The sequence below is a fragment of the Ruditapes philippinarum genome, unplaced genomic scaffold, assembly GCF_026571515.1.
Source record: "Ruditapes philippinarum isolate M1 unplaced genomic scaffold, ASM2657151v2 ctg10584_1_1_1_1, whole genome shotgun sequence".
Lineage (NCBI taxonomy): Eukaryota > Metazoa > Mollusca > Bivalvia > Venerida > Veneridae > Ruditapes > Ruditapes philippinarum.
Genome location: NW_026863902.1, coordinates 1 through 24,888, shown reverse-complemented (window position 1 = coordinate 24,888; position 24,888 = coordinate 1). Strand labels below are relative to the sequence as shown.

General features: G+C 33.8%; 1 protein-coding gene across 1 annotated transcript; it reads left to right on the top strand.

The window, feature by feature from the left end:
• Positions 1-1,104: 1,104 nt before the first annotated feature.
• On the top strand, positions 1,105-24,661 carry LOC132723761 (solute carrier family 23 member 1-like; the record flags this gene model as incomplete). The annotated part of the gene is given in 11 exon segments (XM_060708537.1): positions 1,105-1,277; positions 13,614-13,754; positions 17,164-17,321; positions 17,864-17,964; positions 18,338-18,405; positions 18,794-18,975; positions 19,224-19,344; positions 21,240-21,396; positions 22,397-22,650; positions 23,856-24,129; positions 24,566-24,661. Coding segments are annotated over 11 exon segments (1,648 nt in total), but the record flags the coding sequence as incomplete, so codon positions are not given.
• Between the last annotated feature and the right edge of the window lie 227 nt (positions 24,662-24,888).

The following is a 24,888-nucleotide window of genomic DNA, read 5'->3' as shown; positions in this document are numbered from 1 at the left end:
ATATAAAATAAAATATAAAATACCTTAAGTGCAAAAAAAGACACTAGTGATTAGTATGGTTACAAATTGCACGAGAGAGAACGTAAATTGACAGAAAATTGGTGACGTCAATTACAGCTTTTTGAAATTTCAGTGTTCAGAAGCCACAAACTTAAAAATTTTCATCGACCCTTGTAAATTACTAAAACGTTATTTTTCAAATTTGCGTTGATGAGATTAAAGAATACTAACTCGGCCTGTCCTTTTGACCAGGTATGATAAGTTTAAAGCCGACAATACTTGTAAACTAACAACGTCACCTGATCATAAATGGGTCAGTTTACCTCAAATAACAGATGTTATTTGCTGTTATTGATGTTGTTGTTTTTATGTTGTTGTTGTTGTTGTAGTTGTTGCTGCTGTTGTTGTTGTTGTTGTTGTTGTTGATGATGATGATGATGATAAGTGTGTTTTAATCGAGTTGTTGTTCTTATTATAAGACATACATAATAAATAAAGTACTGATTATGTTTTTCTTGTTGATGATGGCAGTTGTGGTTGTCGTGATTGTGGTGGTGGTGGTGGTGATGGTGGTGGTAATGGTGGGTGGTGGTGCTGGTAATGATTGTGATTGCAATGATGATGATGAAAATGGTGAAGATGATGGTGGTGATGATGATGATGATGGTGGTGATCATGATGGTGATGGTGGTGTTGGTGGTGATGATGATGATGATGGTGATAATGATGATGATCGTGATGATGATGATGATGATGATGATGATGATGATGATGATGAGAAAAATAATAATAATGAAAATGATGATACAACGGTGGTAATGATAGTAATGTTGATCATCAGACAATTTTTCATAAAAGTACGGAAATCTTTTTAATACTTCAAATGATAACATTTTACTTTTATATTTTGAAATTACAGAATGACATAAACCAAAAAATATTCATTTATTTATCTATGTATTTATACTGCATAGCATTTCATATCATAATGATAGGAAAAAGACATTTTACTTTTCAAATGTGGACGAAATCATTAAAGTTGTACTGTTGGAGAGTTCGCCGCGCAATCATGCATGCATAATTATGTTTAATACTTATGCGCCGCTTAAGACATGAGTATATAAGCGAGATCTTGTTGAGTTAATCAAATACGGGCATATGTCAATGTTAATGAAACCAACATGGATTTGACTATAGCAAAAAACGCTAAAATTCATACAAGAGGACATTACAAAGTAACTGGACTAGACAACCCTGGACTAGACATTGATGCAAAGGTGAGGTATAATTCTGACCTTAATCAATCCACCTTATAAAATCATCTTTCTAAACATTTGAGAAAAATCAGAAAATGACAATAAAAGAAATATGTGTAACGTTAAATACGAAGTCCTTTTACGTTTTAATATATAACTAAATTTTCAATCAAATGCAGTTAGGTCTTATTTTTTGGTATAACAGAAATAGCTTATGTAATTAAAAACAATATGCAATGTTCAACAAATTATAATATTCTATATAAAAACGTACTTCTTTCATTTTTTCGTTACTGTATCTCTATGTACCATGCTTAATTCACGTGAGTTACGATTAACTTCAATGTTACAGTTTTAATAAACGTCACGTTATACGTATACGTTTATATTTTAACGTACGTAAACATAACCTTTAACCTTACGATATTAGACAAAATAAATTAAATGTTGAGTTAATGTCAAGTATGTTTTTTGACAAAAAGATACAAACATTTCCTAATGTAATTTATACAACTACATGTGTACATAGTTGTCAAAATGAAAAACAAAAACAACCTTTTTACACAGAGAAAAAAGTTGTACTTTTAAAGCAGAATATTGCAATAGTTCCTGATCATCAAAATACGATAAATGGTCTACCAATCTTAAAACTGAATTCTACAAAAAGCGGGATTTTTGCAACAAATTTGTGTAACGTATTTTAAATGTTCGTAAAATATGGGCCGTCCAAGATAATCCTCTGATCCCTGAGTTACGAGTTGTAAGCCGATTTGCAACATTGGTCATCTGCATCATTGTTGAAATGTTTGTATGAGCAGTTATTTAATAATTTCCATTTAGTGCTTAACTCACTAATGAAACAATATCATTTGCAAAATCAGTCCAATTTGGGGGGTTTTTTTTAGGTTTATTTTTTCCTGCTTGTCGTATTTGGCAACGATATCCGCTTTTTTTGTATGTTTGTTTACAGCGCACCAACACAGGTCATAGGTCCTATTGCGCCAAAACAGGAAAAGATAATTTGTACTAACCTTGGGTTTTACAAACTTCAAAGCAACACCGGGGTCAACAATACTTCATCTAACCTGCTGGAGCTAAGAGATGCATAGACTCTTGTAATTGAAATATTTTGTCGCCTCTTATGATCACACAGTGATAAACGGTGGCTGCAATTCTGATGCCTCAACCATTAAAGGCAACCCCTCAGCCACAAGGGTCATAACAATATCAATTTTTACAGATTGTCATTAAATGGAATGAACTCGTGTGATGGCGAAACATACTGATGTTAATGAAACAGTGTAATACAATTCTCGCTACATAGTTTACATTATTTACTATTTACTACTCGAAACGATATCTGGGCGGACTGATGACATTCTTTCATGCGAAAAAGCTATCCAGTCAGTTTACGGAACGTCGGTGGTTCTACCCAGGTGCCCGCTTTTGCCTTACATAATGCAATCTACACCTAAGATCTCTATCCACCAGTTAAGTTGGAAAGTTACCATACGACATATACTGTGTTGGTGTCACTTAAAATCCAACCAAAAATAAAAGCAAAAACAAAATAAAAAAAACTGACGGGATATAATGTACGCGTCATAATAAAGTTCGGCCATGCTTAACGAGGACCGTGACGCCGTGACGTTACTTTTCACATAATCTTTATAATAAAATATAATATACTATTGTTCTGGATAAAATATTTAAATAGAATGATGAAAACAACAAACTTTTTGCACTGAAAGGTAATAGATATGATAGATAACAACCCCACTTTCGTAGATCAAGAAATGAGCCGCGTCATGACAAAACCAACATAATGGGTTGCGACCAGCATGGATCCAGACCAGCCTGCGCATCCGCGCAGTCTGATCAGGATATATGCTGTTCGCTACCAGTTTCTTTACTTGTAATAGGGTTGGTAAGCGAATAGCATGGATCCTGATCAGACTGCGCGGATGCGCAGGCTGGTCTGGATCTATGCTGGTCGCAAACGATCAATGTTGGTTTTGTCGTGACGCGGCTCATATAATATTCATATGCACGTAAACACAATGTAGAGATTTAATATCGTTTAACAAAACTTTAATATGACACTGGAGTCTATGTGCATATGTCAACCTAAGTAGGTTTATACATTAAATGTATGTCATTGAATGTATGTGACTTAAAGCTTTTATTTGAAGCTAGTAAGTGTGCAATGTTAGCATCATCTTGTATGCGTTGATTATTCTAACACAGCTATAGATGATTTACTATGCCTCGGAAACAAATAAATTTTTACTTCTTTAGAAAGGGCAAACATGAATTTTATAAAGTTTAAATAATGGTTTTAAAGAATATTTGGAGTTTGTTACCGGAAGAAAATAGCGAAAAATGCGATATGATTTGTCATAAAAGTAGAAATATGTTAACAAAGTAGTATTTAGACTTCCATACAAAATACTAAATCATTATAACTGTACTAATTGCCTAAAATTAACTGGAGAAAAAGATAGCTCTGGTTATGGAAGCATAAACCTGCCCTTTTTACTTGTGTCTTACGACTTTTGACTTGTGACTTATGACTTTTGACTTGTGACTTTTGACTTGTCTGTTGAACATGATAATTCGGCGCGTTTGTGAATGAAATATGGCAGACAACGAGTTTTTACATAGATTATTTTTGTTCATTGAATTGTATCAGTTAATTTTAATATATTCTACGTTTCAAGTACTTTTCTCGATTTGTTATAGATTGCGTTTGTTTAATTTAAATGTTGTGACAGTGCGTCCGATCATCTTTCCTATAAAGTACCTATGAGAGTGTAACCTTTAGTTAACTATTGCTAAACAGATTCAGATTTATGTAAACTACTAGATTTCTTCACAATGTGCATTCCAAGTTATAGATATTCATGTAATTAAGCTTTGGGTGTGTAGTTTTTTTTCAAACGTACACACTGTATACAACTTATTTAAAACAACATTTATTTTACATGTAGTAACATAAGCTTATGTTATGCACCGTAATTCAATTTGTTATCGTTGTTGTTTGTCATTGTTTGATCATCGTATGTAGTTTAATAATAATTGAACAACTTTTTGGATTTTATGTTGATAGTGAAATAAAGTAAATATCAGCAAAATCTTAGTAAAGAGGAGAGACAATGGTATATGTCCTTATTTTGGAAAGAAGGGAGGTGTAGTTGTATGGGTCGTTGTAAGGTCCAATAAAACGAGGGTAGTTCGAAAAGTGTTGTAACTCGACTTTTTTCTGGAAAACTATTAGAGAATGAGATGTTATAAAAAGTTTTATTGCATTTGCTAGTCATTTATCTTCGTGCTTTACAACCATATAATGTTGCGAAAATCAATGCACGATGCATATCAGCAATTCATATCAGTAGTGGGTATGATTTATGTACTGGGCAAAAATCGAAAGGTTATCTGCAAGATTTTAGAAAGAAAATATACGTAGTATTCAACATAAAGAACATTCTTTAACTGCCAATGGTGCCGTGCCAACGTGCCAACATGACACAAAAATGCACCACAATTTGATAATTCATGAATTGGCCTCTGAGACCTTTGCCATAGAAAGAGGGACCTGGGCGTGCAGCAAAATTTCTATTTATATTGAAAATTTGGCTAGGCTATTTGAACATCCCATCATCATTTACTCCTTCAAAAAAATGTTTTACAAAAATATGACCTTTGACCTCTAAGTGTGACAGTGACCTTGAAGCGAGGAATCTGTGTGATGTCAAAACATCTGGTAGAAGTGAACATTTTTGCCAGGTTATATGAAAATCCAATCATCAGTGAATGACTTATATTCGAGACACGAAACATTACACCACAATGTGACCTTTGACCTCTAAGTGTGACATTGACCCATTGACCTTGGACCTTCAAACTTTATATGTAAATGCACCTTCATGAGTTCTACATACCACATCCATTATTCTGTTAATGGTCAAAAGGTCACATTGTGGTAACGATGACCAACAAGTGCAAAGACTTTAAATGGTCATATAATCTAAGTGCTTTGATCTTAAGCATTCAAACTTTCTAATATATATACACACGTTGGTTCGGTACTGTGACACTCACCATTGACTTTGTTACTTTAAAATATGTGTGGCAGGCATTACTTACCATGTCGCACCATCATCTGCTGTTTGAATATTGTTGATGATATCTGTTTGAAAACAATTTAAAGAGACTCGGATACTTTGTACTTTTGTTAATGAAACAGGAGCAGGCACGGGCGAACTTTGTTCTAGACATACATTTATAATTAAACTTGTCAGTTGACCTAAAGGCATCGTCATGTTGTAAGATAAACTAGAAATGATATATGTTGTTTGGATTGGGACTTGTCTGTCAAATTTGGTCGGACACATTGATTGATGAATTTCCAATTACATGTATATATTTTTAAATAGATTACATCAACAATCTTACAACAGCATACGTGGGCGCGCCATGGTTATAAAAAATCTCGAAACAAAGTGATCCCTCGGAATAAGCCATATCTGCAATTCTCGTATTTTTATATGCAAAACACAAATGTCAATGACTGTTCCAGTTTTGAGTTTCTTGTGATTAATCCAAAACACCAAGCTCATTATTGTCATGATTGAAATATTTATTGCGAATACATGTACAAGTGTATATACAAGTACGCTTCTACTATGACGTTTAGCCGTTTTATTGAATTTGAGGTGCGGACATTAACAAAAGTTGTATATATCAACATAAGAATGATATCATATTTGATCAAAAAAGAAAAGAAATCACTGTCGATTATCAATGAGGATAGTCTATTAATGTTCCACAGAAAAAGGCTGTCTCTGTTTATCTTCCTAGCCTTGTAGGAGTATCGGTTTCTCCACTGGATGGCAGACCGCTCGGTGCAGATATCTGCGACACCACTGAGTGCGATATAGCGGTAGTTACCGGAATAGGTTCAGTAGTATCATCTATGTACATTAGATGGAGGGATTTTGAAATAATTTGGCACAAACGTTCACCATCGTAAGAAAATTTACCCGTTATGCAGACACATCTCTAACCTTTAATGATAAAGGTCAATGTCAAGTATGGGTCAACACCAAATGTTGACATTTCAGACGAAGGCTGCTTTTGTCCAAATGAAATTTTGTTAAAACATCAAGGCTTTGGCTTAAATAATAAAGAAGTTATAACAGATTAGTTATAATCTGTCCAAGTGACCTTGACCTTCAACTCAGGGTTGCGGCTGTATATAGCGACACCTCGTCTCGTGATGGTGGACATTTGTGCCAAGTTATTTCAAAACCCACTCATTCATATAGAAGTGGACGTTTAACCTCTAAGTGTGACTTTGACCTTCAGTGCGGAAATGTGTCTTATACTGGGACACATCTTATGATGGTGAACATTTGTGCTAAATTATTTCAAAATCCTCCATCCATGTAGAAAGAACAAAGCGGTGACAACCCAGTTTGACAGTGTTGTGGAGACATAATGACATACATTTGTAGTAGCTAATAATGTGAGTATTCCAGTTTTGCAATTCGATCAATGTGTGTTTGAATTAGATCCATGAAGCAAAATTTCAGATTAACAGATTGGGCTTGGTCGAGTTTATCATATCGTCAAGAATCACGCAAGTCTTTTAAAAAGGTGAGCCACCACTGTAAACCTTCTTGTCGTAAAGAGCATAACCAACGTTCAACTCGCTGATTGGAAGTACTTTTACCAATTATAACACTTCTGTGTTTTGCAAAAGCGTCAATTGCATTGTACCGAAAGAACTGTTGTAAAAGGTATACATCAGAGTATTCTGTTCTAGCATCACAACGTATGATACGAAGTGCATTTTCAATTGACTTCAGGGAATTTAAAAAAAAATACTTTGAAATGAGGTATGGATTATTGTTTGTATCCGATACCTCTAGCCAGATCAGTCTTCTACTTAATCTATCAATAATACATGGATTCAAAATCCAAAGGGTTTTAACTTGCAATAACCATCTAAATGCCAAATATAGTTGGGACCTTTCGCCTTTTGAGACAATAGGTTCTTATCAGATCAGACGAGTGCCCTCAGGATCTAAAATCTTCATTACCTCCATAACTTCCTGATGAGTTGTCTTCACATTATGATTAATTTGAAGCCGTTGCCACAAAAACCTATAACCCATAGTTTGTCCACAAGTATTCAGCTCTTTGTGAATGGTATTAATAACTGTGGGGTTGTAATCCCCGACGTTGTAGGTTAAACTTCTTTAGGAATCTATATAATTGACAACAAAATTTTATGTCTATTTAATAAAAATCCTAGAATCTCGGTGTATTTGAAACCAAGTTTGAAATACAAATGTATTCAATAATAAGTTCGGACCTCTGATTCAAAGTTTGCTTTGGCAATTAGGTTGGTACAACACACATCACCACATAAAAAAGTGCCAAAATCATTAATATTATGAGCCCAATCTTCATTTTTATTTCTGTTCATCTATATCAGTATCTGTCAGTATCTGTAAAGTATATAAAAAAAATAGTGTTAACAGTCAGGGTGATAAGTGCAAATAACAACAATATATCTGGTACTATATGTTCTAGCATAGTACAAAGAAAAATCTAACATGAATTGTTCATGTTTTTTTTTTGTTTCAATCTTTAACTCGCATGTCAAGGGTTTGCTTTGGATAATACATAACCTAATTTATTTAACTATGATAGTGCAGAAAGGTTGGAGCTTACAGACACTCTCTAGAATATTTTATAGGAACGTCAGCAATGGTTGTTTAGTTTTTTTGCCCAGTGAAGCACCAGCTAGCACAAACATAGCAGGATTTAAACCTAGACTGTCAGCAAATCCTCCTATTATAAGTCAGTTGTGTGAACCACTCAGTCAGCCTGCTACCCTGAGCGACACTATGCCCTAGCTAGCAAATTGATTCATGTGAATAAATATTTTAAAATTAAAAAATCCATCAACCCTCGAATGTATCAGATACTATCTTAATTTTCAGGATATGAACAGCTTCCACAACCGTCATTAAAACAATAAATTTTAAGAGAATCTACACGTGAGAGAGGTTTGTATAACACTTACATTTTGAATAAGTCAGGACAACTGTCGACAGTAAGAGATGCTCAGCAGCCTTCGAATCGCAGCTAACCCAGATGATAAAATACTGTTTTAGAAGAGACTGTGTTATAAAACGCCTCAATTAAATGGGAAAATTATTCTAGAATATAAAGCGTTTTCGTCTGCCATATTTCATTCGAAAACGCGCCGATTTATGTCAAACAGGTAAGTCACAAATCAGAAGTCAAAAGTCACAAGTCATAAGTCGCAAGTCATAAGACACAAGTTAAAAGGGCAGGTTTATGCTTCCATAGGTTATTGGCCAAGGAGTAACTTTTGGACACAATAAAAGTACACCTAAATTAAAAAAAAATACTTTTGAAAAATAAAAATAAAAGCATTTCTGAGGCATAATGGACCTTTAAGTTAAATTCTTCTTTGAGGGTCAGGAATAGACTTAACAAATAGTGTTAAAACAGTCAGATTTTCAGCGAATACTTGTGTCAGTTTGTTTGTAGATGAATCCATATCATAGTTGACTGCACTTAGCCTGCACATTCATTTATAATGATATCTGAAGTAAATCTAAACTGCTTTGTGCTTTTGTTAACTGTGATAAAGTAAAATACAAATGTATGGCTTTTTTGAGGGGAGGGGGTGGGGGTAATTTTGGTATAAGTTGTGAGATGATAAAGATAAAATGGTCTATATAGTGTAGTAAGGTTAAAGCACGTACATGTATTAAATATTCTGCAAATCTTGACTGTCTGATTTAATAAGGGAGACAACTCTCATTTATTACTTTTTATCCTTTTCATAAATGATATAAAGAGTTGTCTGTATCAAAGTGCAATATGTATGGATATTGCACTTTTTGCAGACGACATTAATTATTTCTGTTTAATAGTGATCCAACGATTTTCAATCGCAGCTTGATATCTGATAACAATTTCCTTTTTAAAGCGTCTAAAAATCTCTGGAGTGCATTATTTTGAGTGGTAGATCAGTACATGGAGTTGTAGATCACTTTTGATTATTTGGTGTATTTTTTGCGGGAAATCGTCTAAAATCAGTTTGACTTTCTGTAAGATTTACAGGGAACAACTGAATATAAGAATATTTTTCATTGGTCAATTTAAAATCACAATCTAAAATCTGGTAATCTCATTGGTCATTCTAAAATTGTCATTCTAAAATAAAATGTAAACGATAGTAGTTTTCTAGTTTTTCAGCTCTTTTAGTTCTATTTAATAATACATAGCCACTCTGCGTTACATTTTCTAGTGAACAGTTACAAAAGAATTTACTGAGTTTATTTTACACAAGAACTTCCTGAGCTTTAAATTGTGTCCAAAATAACGAGACCACCAATAACGTTCACGCTATCTTGTAAGTTCACTCGTGCACATGAAAATATCTAAAAACACCAAAACATCCAAACTTATCAGGTACCCTCAGTTTATGATGTTCAATTAGTGTCTATTATATTATAATTGAGCCGCGTCATGACAAAACCAACATTATGGGTTTGCGACCAGCATGGATCCATGCTGTTCGCTTACAAATCCTATAACAAGTACAGAAACTGATAGCGAACAGCATGGATCCTGATCAGACTGCGCGGATGCGCAGGCTGGTCTGGATTCATGCTGGTCGCAAACGCACTATGTTGGTTTTGTCATGACGCGGCTCATATGATCATTGATTGTTTAATCGTTATAATGTTTAGAAATTTCATACATTTTTGCATATTAATTAGGTATTTATGAATATAATTGGCTATCGACTGCTTAGATGTTGATGTACAAAATTATGATCAGTTAACGAAACTAGACAGGTTCCTTTAGGAACACGTACAGCTAACAGTGTTCCATTTTTCGTGATTTTAATAACCCGTCAAGAACTAATATGTCCTTGTTGTGCAAGCATTGCTGATATTTCGGAAAACTCCGAAATAACATATGAGAGTTAACCAGTTTTACTTCTTTTGTAAAAGATACTTCATGGTTATACTCACTGATTCGTTTTTGACACTCTTAATGTGAAAGAGTATAGCTCAGTGTTAAAACTAAACTTGATCTATCTGAGAGATTGATTTTAACTTTATAGTATTAATTAAACGCATCAAAACTTTATTATAACTTCAAGGTTGTATATAAAGTACATCTCATGTTTTATAAATATATAATGGTCATACGACGCTGTCGTGTTTGGAAAGCTAGATCGGGCCCGATAAGTTTTACTTAATCCGATAGGCCGCCAACTTCACCAACAAATCATTCGGTGAAATAATGATATGTGTGAAGTTGGCGGCCTACCGGATGAAGTTGACGGCCACTAGCCTAGCGGTGTAATGGTGGCGGCTGGACTTGGTGAAGTTGACGACTTCATAAATCTAAAGTATTGGTGAAAGATAATGAACACTCAACATATGCATGTTTATAGACTGGATAGCAATGCAATTTTCATACCTGTAATGACTAATCAAATCTTGTTAAATGTTAATATTTAATAATTTCATATTTTCAAACGAAGAATACGAGGTATGTATATTTATGACTGGCATGCATGTATGAAATAACTCGCAAAAACTGGCGTAAAACTTACAGCATTTACAACTTAAATGTCAAATACGAAAATAAGAAGAGTGAAACTAAAAAAGTGTACCACACTAATCACCGTATTCCGGTAAATACTGGATAAGGCGCTTGAATAATTAAAATGCTTAAATCTCGCATTTTCATCTCATCTCTTTACACCACATTGAATACGTTAATGGACGAAAATTGTAAAAAAATCGGTATTTTTTCTACTTTGTGAAGGACAACATCGTTATTGTACATTTTGTAATGTGAATGTAATTGAATCAGAGAACCATTATCTCGATCTTGTGCTGCATATAAGTATTAAGTTGGTTAGTTACATGTACATTTACCCGAGTAATTAAAAATATCTGGTCTTTCAATATATTAAACCAGGGTCTTTCCAATAGAATGGTACGGAAACACGCCATTAAAACCCTTCTCGCTACAATTAAACATGTCTCGACAGAACTGAAAGACCCTGATCAAACTAAATGATTGTTTAAGGTTTGCCAAGTAATTGGAACATTTTAAATTCAATTTTGAATTTAAAATCCACAAAATTTTCCCAATGTCGATGTCGGGTTTATGCATTATGTGGTACATTATTTTATAGTTATGCACTCACGCTGTGACACTATAGTATGTTCTGAATTCTGCCACACTTAATGCTCACCTTACCTTACGAATTATGTAAATCATCTACCGGCCCATTTACAGATACGCACTTATAAATTTTATATGCCAAAATAATGTTTTTGGCGACACCGTTTCTCTTTAAAAAAGTTTTAAATGATTTTAAGCGATCAAAGCATCTAAAAAATGAACTTAAAATAAAAGTAATTATAAACTGTAAAAATAAGAAAAGCGTGTCATACAGGCTTGTATTTAAGAGACCTGCGTAATTATTATTATCCTTTGATGTTTTATTAAAGGCACATGAAGCTTCGAAAATGAATACGATTTTCTTCTTTAGAGAGAACAAAGCTATTTTCAAAATGTCATATAATGTTTTGATAATGGATTTAGAGTATAAAAGATGATTATCCTAATGAAGAAAGTAAACCTAAATGTAAAAAAAAAGTTTAATCAACAAACGGTACACACAGTGGTATTTTGTCTTCAATACAAAATCACTACAACAAAAAGGTAACAATGTCAGCTCAACTAAACGACCAAAGGTAAACGTTTTGGAAGCTGTAACACGACAAAAATATAGATTTGTTTAAATGAAAATAATGTCATTTTCTGTCAAAATGCGCCTTTAATGGTACATATTAAACTTAATAAATGATGTGTGTAGTTCAGTATAAATGTTATAAATGATAACGGTGGAAAAGTCTATCTACTAGCAAGTGTTTCAAACATTTTATAATTATAGAAAGTACAGTGATGCAATGCATTTGACTTAAAAATTGACTCGTCATTACGTCACGTTACATTACATTACATTACCTTAGATTACAAAACTGTACCAGACTATGCACAATTATTATTATTATTATTATTGTAGTTGTCATCATTATCATCATCGTCGTTATCATCATTATCATCATCAAATTTTTTATTGTTAGAGTAATAATCATCATCACCACCATTATCATTATCATCATCATCATCATCATTATCCTCATTATCATCATTTTCACCATAATTGTCATCATAATCATCATCATCATATTGTTATTATTATCATCATTATAATTATTATTATTATCATTATCATTATTATTATTATCATCATCATTAATCGTGTTGTTTAATTAAGAATTATTGAATTATAAATAACTGGCGTACATGTTTTTAAATATTACATTCTGCGTAGAATTCATTTTTTACTTTACTATTTATATTTGATTTCTTTATTTGGTAGAAACATATTAATTTTCATCAAGTTACAATGATACACAAAATACAGAAAAATTAAAACCTGATGACATTATTATAAGAAAATAAGACAAAATCAAAACAAAACATTCTTTATTTTAAAGTTAAAAAATGCATGAGTTGGTAGAGTCTAGATTTTGATATCGAAATTCAATATGTTTAAAGTCAAAAAGATGAAAAAGTTAAACAGAAATTTCACATAAACTGACCTTGTAACCCAGTGTCCGGGGTCTGTGTCCCGACCTTCGGTTACAACACATTTGACAGCCTACGCGAAATCTGTCATGTATCCACAGAGTCGCCCGATTGTAGCTGCTACTCCGGTTACTTCCCCTTACTTTTCCTTTCAAAATGCGTGAGAAAAACACGAAATTGCATTGTATCTCCCACGTGCATATTATTGTCTGCGTACAACTGACCTACATTGAATCTTGAGGGGACAAATATTTTTTCTTAAATCGCCATTATCTCAGAGCAGGACAAAACTTTGAAGTATGAAGTTGAAATCGGAAAACTTTCCTCTAGTAGGTGTACGATGACGTCACAAAGTCAGGAATTAATCGTTTAGTTTATACTAATTAGATAAAAAAAAAAAAGAAAATTACTATCTTTTAATTGATTTAGATTAATATTTGAAAAATCTGTATTAACGAAACTATTTAATGTCTATGAAAATGAGGAGTACGTTTAGAGTTTTATTTTGACCATGTAATAATTTTTCTTTTAAGGAACACTAAAATGTTTATTTTAATAATTGGAGATATATCACGTGTCCATTACATAGATAGATTTGTATAAAGTTATTTTGCTTTTTAGACAGGGGATCAGAACAACACAGAGCCCATTGCGAATGGCGAGAAACCAAAGGTTGAAATAGAGATAGATGAAGAAGAAAGGTTTATTTATGACGTGTTTGACAATCCGCCGATACCTTTAACATTTGGCTTTGCTATTCAGGTAAATTTTTGATAATTTAATGACCAAAAAAAAAAAAAACTATATTCTAGATTATTTTTTGTGATTTTATGTAATTGGACGTGCATGCACCTTTTAATTGATATGCGAATATTTAAGTTTACAACTGACGCACGATCATTGAGTAATAGAAAGAACATCGAAACACGAGACTATCTGATTTGTACGAGTGGGACGTAGCCCCTAATATTGATCAGATTGCAGAGTGTTTTGGTGTTCTTTCTCTTTTGTTTTAAGGTCAATCCCTGTTGTCACGAAAAGCCTAGAAAAAGTAACCAATGTACGAGCATCTAAATATGATATTCCTTTCGCTCTCCCTTTCTCTGCCGCCACAATAAGTAAACCCCAGCAAAAAATGAGCCAATCAATTGGCATGATATATGGAGTGTAGTTAGTGGGTACTAATACATGTACACACTCAGTCTGTACAATGCATATGTATACGATTTAACTCAGACACATTTTTCAACAAACAGGTCCCCAAACTATAATACAACTAATTTTGGACCGGTAATATGTGTCTGTGTGTACATTAAACGATAATTCAAATAAAAGTTGATTTTAGTAGTCCATGCTCATGGTCTGTACAGGTCAATCAAAACTGAACGTATGCACTTACATGGTGTTATCAAAGCAAATATAAATCACAGTATATAAACGATTTGAACCCCAACCGGATCTTGTGAGAAGATTTTAGTGTCAGCCATATTCTGCCACTGCACTTGTTTACGATATTGGTATTTATATTGATACTGATGGACGTTAGGTTAGTAAATCTATATTTATATTATAAGAGAGAAACTTTATTAAACGTCTAAGTTATGCAAAACATAAACGTTAGCACGAAGGCTATAAAATAACCGAAACTCACGAACAGCTTTCAGGTGATTAACACTGAACACGAACAAAAATCCGTCTTATTCCAATGTTGATTTAGTTAAACATTGAATTGTGATATCGAACTACTAAAGTAATCAATAACAAACGATAATTTAGTCATATGCATAACATATTGCTGTATCTTGAACATAAATTTAAGAGTTTTACCAAGGAGGTCATTTCCGTAAACTGAACGTTACTTGCTGGTGATTGTGAACCCTACTTGTGAGTTTACGAATTTTATCTGTACCCTGACTTGTGAGTATTTTTAAAGATTTATTGGAGAAAAAGTTTACGTTTATTGCGATTTTGTATCAATTATTGCCAGAAAATATAAATGATTGTAATAGAATTTTAGTATATAAGGTGGGATCTAAGGTATTTACCGAGAATTGGTTTAACTGATAATATTGTTAATCATTTGTTTAATAAAATATATAATGCTATGTATATTTTTATTTCGGATCTCCATGGAAGAATACAACTGCATATACTGGTGAGTAAAGACTACGAATTTCAATGCCATCATTAGCCATATAATTATTCGCCATCCAGACTGCAACTTGAAAATAAGAATAAATATTAAATAATGATCAGAATAAAATTTCCTACTTAAAAAATTTCAGCGTCACAACCAATAACGTAAACGAAAAAAAAGAAGTTTATAACACCAATAGCTGAAACACTGACTATTAAAATTTCAAAATTTCCCGAATATTCTCCGTTTAAAAAGATGCCAAAATTGTCGACGTCTATGAAAGATATACAAGAATAAAAGTCGTACATGTCAGAAAAAGAAAGTCAATGAATTTCTTAGAATATAAAACAGTGTATGAAATCAATGGTAGGTGTAAAGCTTTCAACATGTTGAAATAAGTAATCTGCAAAAAAATCTTGTAATGATATTTCGGGGTTTATTGATACGTGACGTTATGTAACGGTCACGTCAAAACTAACAACAATGCCGTTGAGCTAAATATAAAAAAATTATGGTACATATGTAATATTTTAGCTTTATATCTTTCCAAAGAAAAATGAATGGTAAGTGAAGATGAGGTTTGAAAGTTAATTATTCCTATCAAGAAATAATTGACTTTCTGATTCGTATAAACAGCCACTTCATGCCAGTATTTTCGTAGACAGTGAAAACATGACGAAGCTCCCCCAGTCATATGCAGTTTTAGTTACTTACATAGAACTAAAACATGTACTCTTCTCTTGTGACACAATATACTTCATATTCTGCACATTAAAATTTGGAACATACGACAAAAACACAATAAAAATCATCAAAAGTGACTCGCAAGTAATGGTTCAGTGAAAACACAAGTAGGGTACAGATCATTAAAATTGTTTTAGCAAGACGGGTACAGTTATCAGAAATGTCGCCTCTATTATTTACTATGTTTTATCAATATTCAAAGATATTTTTACAAGTGTCTGTCCGGTAACATGGGGTTAAGGCAATAAGGTTAAGATTCAGATATGAGTTATAGTGAAATAAAACAATTTTAGGCATACATTTGCATGTGTAATCGGCGTGTGTTGGCATAAACAAAACATGAGGCGAAGAGCTCAGCGTTTTATGCGCATATATTTTACGAAGAAGGTTATGGATGTATATTTAAGCAAAGATAAATTATTTCTTAATATGATTCAAATGTTAACATACCGTAACATATTAAATTCAAGCCGATTTTTGATAGTTTAATGTGTCATCTCGCCTGAGTGTACGTTTAGATGCTGAGATCTTCTCACAAGATCCGGTTGGGGTTCAAATCGTTTATATACTGTGTAAATGAAACATAACGCAACATAACACTTTTTATATTTAGAATAAATTTCGACATAAAAAGTTGATGCTTGTTTGAATAAAGGTGTCGGCCAAGGACTGACAAAAACCAACATAATGGGTTTGCGACCAGCATGGATCCAGACCAGCCTGTGCATCCGCGCAGTCTGAACAGGATCCATGCTGTTCGCTTACCAACTCAATTACAAGTTTAAAAACTGATAGCGAACAGCATGGATCCTGATCAGACTGCGCGAATGCGCAGGCTGGTCAGGATCCATGCTGGTCGCAAACGCACTTTGTTGGTTTTGTCGTGAAGCGGCTCATATATATGTGTAGCAAAAAAAAATAAGACATATAATCAGAGTGGCGGCAGGGCCGAGTGGATGACGCGTCGGACTAATAATCCAATGATGGCTAGCCGCATGGGTTCAAACCCAGTAAGAAGGAGTCGTTGTTTCCTTGAGCAAGAAACTTTACACTCATTGCTTGCTATTGGTTGGTTCTAGGAACGGATTCTAAAGTGGCTCTATGAATTTATAGCTTACTATACAGTAGAACTAAAATATCTGTATAAACCAAAATAATCCTAAATAACTTTGAGAACTCGGACAACTCCATTGCTAGAACTTCTTAAGTTAACCATCGATCTTTTTGTATAATAATATTTGGTTCAATCGAGAAGCACTTTTTTAAATCAATAAAACCTCTTTTTTACAGCATGGTCTTCTTTCGTTGTCAAGGAGTTTGTCAACATCATTATTGGTGGCAGACATTTTGTGTGCGCGCGCAGATGAAGCACTCAAAGCCAAACTTCTCAGTACGACAATGTTCATGTCTGGTTTATGCACATTCCTCCAGAACACCATTGGCATACGGTAATTAGTCCAAGATGAGGTCACATTTCTTCTCTTTGTTGCCTATTTTAAATAGTCATATTTAAAGGCCCATTGTGCCTCAGAAATAATTTCAAGTTCTAGGAGAATAACAGCCGATAAATCATTATAAGCTATTTAAAAAATAAGAACTCAGTTCTGTTTTTCCTTTTAAAAGTAATGAATTCTTTGGAAGCAAGACATTACTTACTCAAAACATGAATTTTGCTGGGTTGTGAAACAAGTTGTTGCAACTAATATATTTATCGCGCTGATGACACAAATTCCCGGAACTGACTAGTTCTAGTGGGCGAACATATGTGACCAAAGTAAGACTCGAACTTCTAAACCCTGTACAACAGGCAATCTTTTTCTTTTAATAACAGTGAATACATAAACTATTCACAATACCACATAAACTATTCACAATGCCAAATTGACTACTCACAATACCACATAAGCCATTCACAATACCACATACACCATTCAAAATACCACATAAACCATTCATAATACCACATAAACCATTCACATTTTTGTTTCAGATTACCACTTTACCAAGGTCCTACCGCAACATACGTGACACCTTTAATCGCGCTCATGGCACTTCCGGCATGGAGCTGTGTAGAAGATGGCGACAATGCAGGTGAAAACTTTATCATTATAGTCAACATTTATCTCTTAATTGCTGCAAGATCTAAATTTCATGCACTTTTAAATATTTCATACGAACTACTTAATATGTAAATTCAATCTCATTTTTTATTTTCATAGATATAATTAATATTTAGTTTTTGAGATAATTTTTTGTCCAATAGGATTGCAGTATTCTAAATGAATCGTAATGTATTTACTTGTTTGGAAAATCGGCAAACTGTTAATCAGTCAAGTAAATCGACTGTTTTTCAAAATAATTTTAAAACACTAAGCCGGTTAAAGTTAATTACTACTTTTATACATAAAAATTACACCAATAACAACATGTCCTATTATTTTTGAAACATCTTTTTATCTGAAAGGAGCGGTAAATGGTACAACAAATGGGACAGTAGTAGAGGCGATTTCAACACTGACTAAAATCCAGAGGGTAAAAATAAGTTGGTTTTTTTTTAATATGATATAATTCTTTGCCATTTTTGTACCTAATTACTTAAAACTTATAAGATCTGCTTAGCTCCTCTGATTATTTGAATTTGGTGAATTAGGAATGTAAAGAGAAAAAAACGGATATGAAAACATATACTTTATAATTAATTAAATACACTATAAAAGTAATATACAATAATTTTTAAGATGTTATAACCAAAGAGGCACTAACGTTGATCTAACGTTTCTAACCAGGATCTCACCTTCTTTTACCTTTTGAAATAAAAAGATAGAAAATAAATGTTTACATAATTACCATATTTGTAATTGTTTGACAATTATTATCAATGATCGATTTATAATAATTTGTTACTTTGATTACATTATAGCTCGAAGGAAGTCTAATGATAGCAGGCGCTCTTCACATGTTTGTCGGCATGTTTGGAATTGTGGGTCTTCTTCTCAGATTCATCGGACCAATCACAGTGGTTCCCGCGCTTACACTCATGGCGCTCTATGTTTTCAGTGCAACCGTGAGATTTGCAAAAGCACAGTGGGGAATAGCAGCCTTGTAAATATGATTAATTAATTATGTCTTTACACAAATACGGTTCTTTCAAACGCTATTTGAAGACGTCGTTAAAGTCTTGTTAGCCACTGTCCAAAGAACATATATAAATCTCCGTTGTTTTGTAGGACATAAGGTACAAATAGGCCACAGAAAAGTTCACAATATTCACCTGTATCTTTTGTTGGGCGAAAAAAGCTTCAAAATTATGTACGACATATCGCAAAAAAAAAATCCATTTTTGGTTGCAGGACTGTTGCAGTGGCTCTTATACTCTCGTTTTATCTCGCAAAAAGACGTACGCCCATCCCATGGTACAACCGGTCACGTGGTTTCCATATCAAATGGTCGCAGTTCCACAAAATGTTCTCGGTAAGTCAACGTTGTTTTTATGCGACATCTAGCAGTGTGGAATGGAATATCTAAAAAATCAGGACAACCCATTTGACCCAATTTACTTGAAATTAGCAGTAAAAACAGCAACGTGAGACGGTTTTCACCCGGTTGAAATTATAGATTTTTTTCTCTTCGTAAACATATAAATCAAGTTTTGCTAGTCATCCAAACATCCTCATTAACACAAGTTTAATGGCTTTATCAGATTTAGAAAGAAAATGGGCACAGACAAGAAGCTTATCAACTTTTTACACTAAAATGTTGATAAGTGGGTCAAGGTTAAAGAATAAATACTACCCGCTGTACTTCTGAAAAGAGGACAGCTTACTTAGATCCCATACGCATCGGAGCAGTAATTTTGTAGAGTAAAATTACATCAGAGTTATATAGTTGTTTAAAAGTAAATATTTTATTTCTTATGATCACTGATGTAAAGAATATGTTTATATTTGAATGATATTACAATCATGTTTATTATATTTACATATTCTTTACACCAAGAGTATAACGCAATGTACGTTACTTATTTACTAGAAACTAACTATAAATGTATAAAAAAACATTTGAGCCGCGCCACGACAAAACCAACATACTGCGTTTGCGTCCAGCATGGATCCAGACCAGCCTGCGCATCCGCAGTATACGAACAACATGGATCCTGATCAGACTGTGCGGATGCGCAGGCTGGTCTGGATCCATGCTGGTCGCAAACGCACTATGTTGGTTTTGTCGTGACGCGGCTCATTTAGAAATCTAGCCTGTGCTGAATGCGAGTTCTTCCCCAACCGCCTATGTCCCAACACTCCATCTTTAGGCCTACTAGTTGATTAGACGAGACCTTCTGAAAAGTGGCCCAGTGACTGAATTGCTATACAGCAGCATTGTGCACTAAATGATCCGATCAGCTTCCTAGAATGCAGTGTCTTTTGCATGCATGCATTAGATTGTTAACATACTAATAGTCTTCAGGAAAAAGTCGCCTATAGATATAGATTTCTAGTGACGATATGTAAGAAAAAAGTGTAATTCTAAGAATGCAAAAACAGCAAACTTAAGTCTAAACCAATATATTTTATAATAATTATTGGTGTTATTTATAAATACAAAAATATCAAACTGTACATCGAACTGCAGTTTATAATCATATTTGGGAAAAATCCATTAGTTTTTTTTTTAGAAAATGATTCGTTTGTCAATGAACATGTAAACGGTGAAAAAGATAAATTAACTATTTGAAAGTGATGTAAATAAAGCAAGGAAGCAATGCAATGGTTAAAAGGATTATATCTACAGTAAATATATATGTATTTACTCTCAATAAAGTGGTTCTAATAACTAGGTTTAATGATAATAAAGAGACCATGTGATCATAATTAAGCCAAGATTCTCTGCAAATCTGTGTCTGGACCGACCAAACTCTATATACCGTCGCCTATCCAGGCTTAGTATTTTGAAACTGTACAAATACATTTTAGACCACAAGACTGGCCCGAATTAAAAAAGGGCAGTAAGGTCCATTTACAAAATACCAGTAAGGTAAGAGTTAGGTCATTCCATGTTTTAATAAAATCATTAAATTCCCTTAATCGTACAATGCTATTAGTATAAAAAGTAATAAGAAATAATATTTTACCAAAATTAAACATATACCGGCCGGTTTCAAAATCGTTTAAATGCTATAATCTATATTATGTACAGGTTCATGAAATCATGCTTTCACAATTTAATTTCGTGTTTGTAGACGAGTATGTACAGTAAAATAAAGATATCCAGCTGTATTTAATTATTGGTCAACACAAAACATACTGCTTGATATAAAATACAGTATTTTGTCAGTGCATTAATTTGCATGTGCTCATCATTATTTTTAGATCCTGATAGCAACTATAGTTGGTTGGGTCGTGAGTTGGATTATAACAGAGGCTGGTGGGTTCGACATGTCTCCGGACAGTGATGACTTCTATGCCAGGACTGACTCTCGCACGTTTATCATCGATGATACAAAATGGTTCATATTCCCGTATCCAGGTGAGCAAGAAATACAAGTGCCATTCGGCATTCATCGTATGTTACAGAGGCCATTACAAAGTTTAGAAGTGTGGCTTGATATTGCTATGTACAGTCGGCTGTCTCTCTGGAACAAGTCAGTACTATTGATATATGATGAAAAATGATCGTGTCCCCTGTAGGGTTCGAACTCACGGTCACTTTTTAGCTCGACTATTCGATAAGAATAAGTAGAGCTATTGTAGTCACCCGAGCGTCGGCGTCGGCGTAACCACTTATGTTAAAGTTTTTGTAATACCTCAAATATTTTCAAAGTCCATTGACATATGGCTTTGAAACTTTGCACACTTGTTCACCATCATGACCCCAACCTGTAGACAGGAGGAGGTAACTCTATCAAGCATTTTGACAGAATTATGCCCCTTTTTCGACTTAGAATTTACGTTAAAGTTTTTGTAATACCTCAAATATTTTCAAAGTCCATTGACATATGGCTTTGAAACTTTGCACACTTGTTCACCATTATGACCCCAACCTGTAGACAGGAGGAGGTAACTCTATCAAGCATTTTGACAGAACTATGCCCCTTTTTCGACTTAGAATTTACTTTAAAGTTTTTGTAATACCTCAAATATTTTCAAAGTTCTTTGACATAAGGCTTTGAAACATGTTGAAATTTTATACTCTTCTTTGAGAGCATAATAGGACTCTCTCCAATGCCTATAACTGTAATATGGATTTAAAGAAAAAAATGCCTTTTTCTTTACTGAGAAAATATTACCTTTTATTCAAGGCTTTTTTACTATCAAGCACTAAGAATAGTCGAGCGTTGCTGTCCTACCGACAGCTCTTGTTTGAAAGGCAGACACCTTTATCAATAACCTTACTCTCCCCTCAAGTTTCAATTTTATAAGTAAGCTTCAGGCGGCTGAACGTTGATATTTATAATATCGCTAATTTAAAGATATAAACTTTGTGCACAATACTTATAATACCTATCTTAATGATTTTTTATCCCCAGGACAATTCGGTCACCCAAGATATGAAACTGGTGCTTTTATAACATTCCTTATTGGAACGCTCGGTTCCATCATTGACTCAATTGGCGATTACTACGCATGCGTGAAAGTCATTGAAGCCCCGCCTCCGCCGAGACACGCTGTCAACCGTGGTATTGCTGTTGAAGGTTTCATGAGTTTTATCGCAGGCTGGGCAGGAGCCGGACACGCCACTTCAACTTTCGGTGGCAACATTGGAGCAATTGGAATAACAAAGGTAATAAATGTTTCCTTGGTTGGTTATATGCTGTAATGATTATTTCTAAAATGTTGTATATAGCGCCCCTTTATGTAAAGACTTGACAACTTGAGCGGAAGAACACCATTAGTGTGTGTTTATTACTAGACATAACTTTATTCAAATATTTTATGAAACAGTAACAAAATTGAATTAAGCCAATTTTACTAAATTTTTGAAAGACTTTTATTCGATACCCAAACATTCGTTTAAATATATGGGGCAATATGACCTGTCAAAAAACTTTATCTAAAAATATGATTACCGTCTATCCAGTCTGAATATAAAAAATAGAGTAATGTACATGTCCCGCCTCATATTTTACCTCACCCGAATAAAAACCTGCCCTGGACATTGAAGTTGACCTCATTTATGATAACACCTTGCAAAAATATCACATTATCGTTTTTATGAGCGAATTTTAATGATTATTTAAACATCAAAATATATAGTTACACCTAAAGAGTACAATTAGTAGGCTTTTTTTAAAGAAATAAATAATAAGTTGATATTTAAACAACTACTCGGTTGAATTATTAAAAGGAATATGTACGTCATTTTATTACGGATGGATGGTGAATAGTGGCTTGATCTCTGCTGAAGCATGTAACTTTAAGCTATCTCCTGATCTCGAAAGTCATTTCATCCCATTGACCTCATTATGTGTCCAAAAAGTATTGCATGAATATTAAACATAAATTAAACTTGAAAATGTACATATTAAATAAATTGGACATATTTACAAAAATAATATAAAAGATACCTAAAAAACAAACAACGCGTGGCCGAGTGGTTTATACCTCGGACAAGTAATCTAAGGATTGCTGACCGCGTGGGTTCAAACCCTGTCAGTGGCAAGCCGTTGTTTCCTTGAGCAAGAAACTATACATTCATAACTTAGTACTGGTTGGTTCCTGGAACGGATTCGAGACTGTTTCACAATCGAACTAAAATCTATTTGTATAAACTTAAACAAACAAAATAACAAAAACAAGAACAAGAATTAACAAGAAGTCAACTGTTTAATGGCAAAAATATACATGTAATGTATATCTATCACTCGTCCTTTGTTATAACACGTGGATTAATGCTGAGATCAGAATGTAAAGTTTCCCACTCATTTATCAGCCTAAAGTTGTGTGCAATTTGGACATTGCAAAAAGCATTTTATAATTTTTTTACAGGTTGCAAGTTTGCGAGTGTTTCAATTACTGGGCCTTTTGTTTATGGTACTTGGCGTCATCGGTAAAGTTGGTGCGTTTTTCGTCACCATTCCGTACTCTGTTATTGGTGGACTTCAAGTGATTAACTTCGGCGTGTTAGCTGGAGTCATGTTGTCCAATCTTCAGTTTATTGACCTTAATTCTAAACGAAACCTCTCCGTCATTGGAATATCAATGTTGATTGCAATGATGTTGCAGCATTGGATAAAGACCACAAAGGATGCCATTGAGACAGGTTGGTTTTAACATCAGCTCCCTGTTTTCTCTCCGTTACTCTACGTTACTAGACGTTACTCTACGTTACTAGACGGTACTCTACGTCACTATTCGTAACTCTACGTCCGTCACTCTACGTACGAAAGGAAGTGAAGTGTCAGTAAGGATATGATTTTAATGAGTATTTTGATCAGTCGTATTGTATTTGTTGATTCCAAAGAACCGCAATTTGTAAAAATGCTTCTTATTTGCAAGGGGTTAGTTTGTTATTTGCTACTCGGATGCTAAATAATCCTTGATCCGCGCCTGATACTTTTATTTTTTTATATTTTGACAATTTTTCACTTTTAAAAATAATTCTTATATTTTCATTTATTTAAATCTTGTAATATGTTGTTTAAAACAAGAGGCATGCATTGTCAAATTTATTATGCATTTCATATCCTTATCTGTAGGTATTGAAGACCTTGACAATACAATCACAATGTTGCTAGGCAACCCAGTATTCATGGCAGGAGTTCTAGCATGTTTCTTTGACAACACCATGCCGGGTAAAAAAACTCTTTTTTTCTCTCATGCATTGCTATATTTAATCATTTGGTAAACATTGTAAAAGTCGTGCAGTTTTAGACATATGAGCCGCGTCACGACAAAACCAACGTAATGGGTTTGCGACCAGCATGGATCCAGACCAGCCTGCGCATCTGCGCAGTCTGATCAGAATCCATGCTGTTCGCTTACAAACCCTATAGCAAATAGAGAAACTGATAGCGAACAG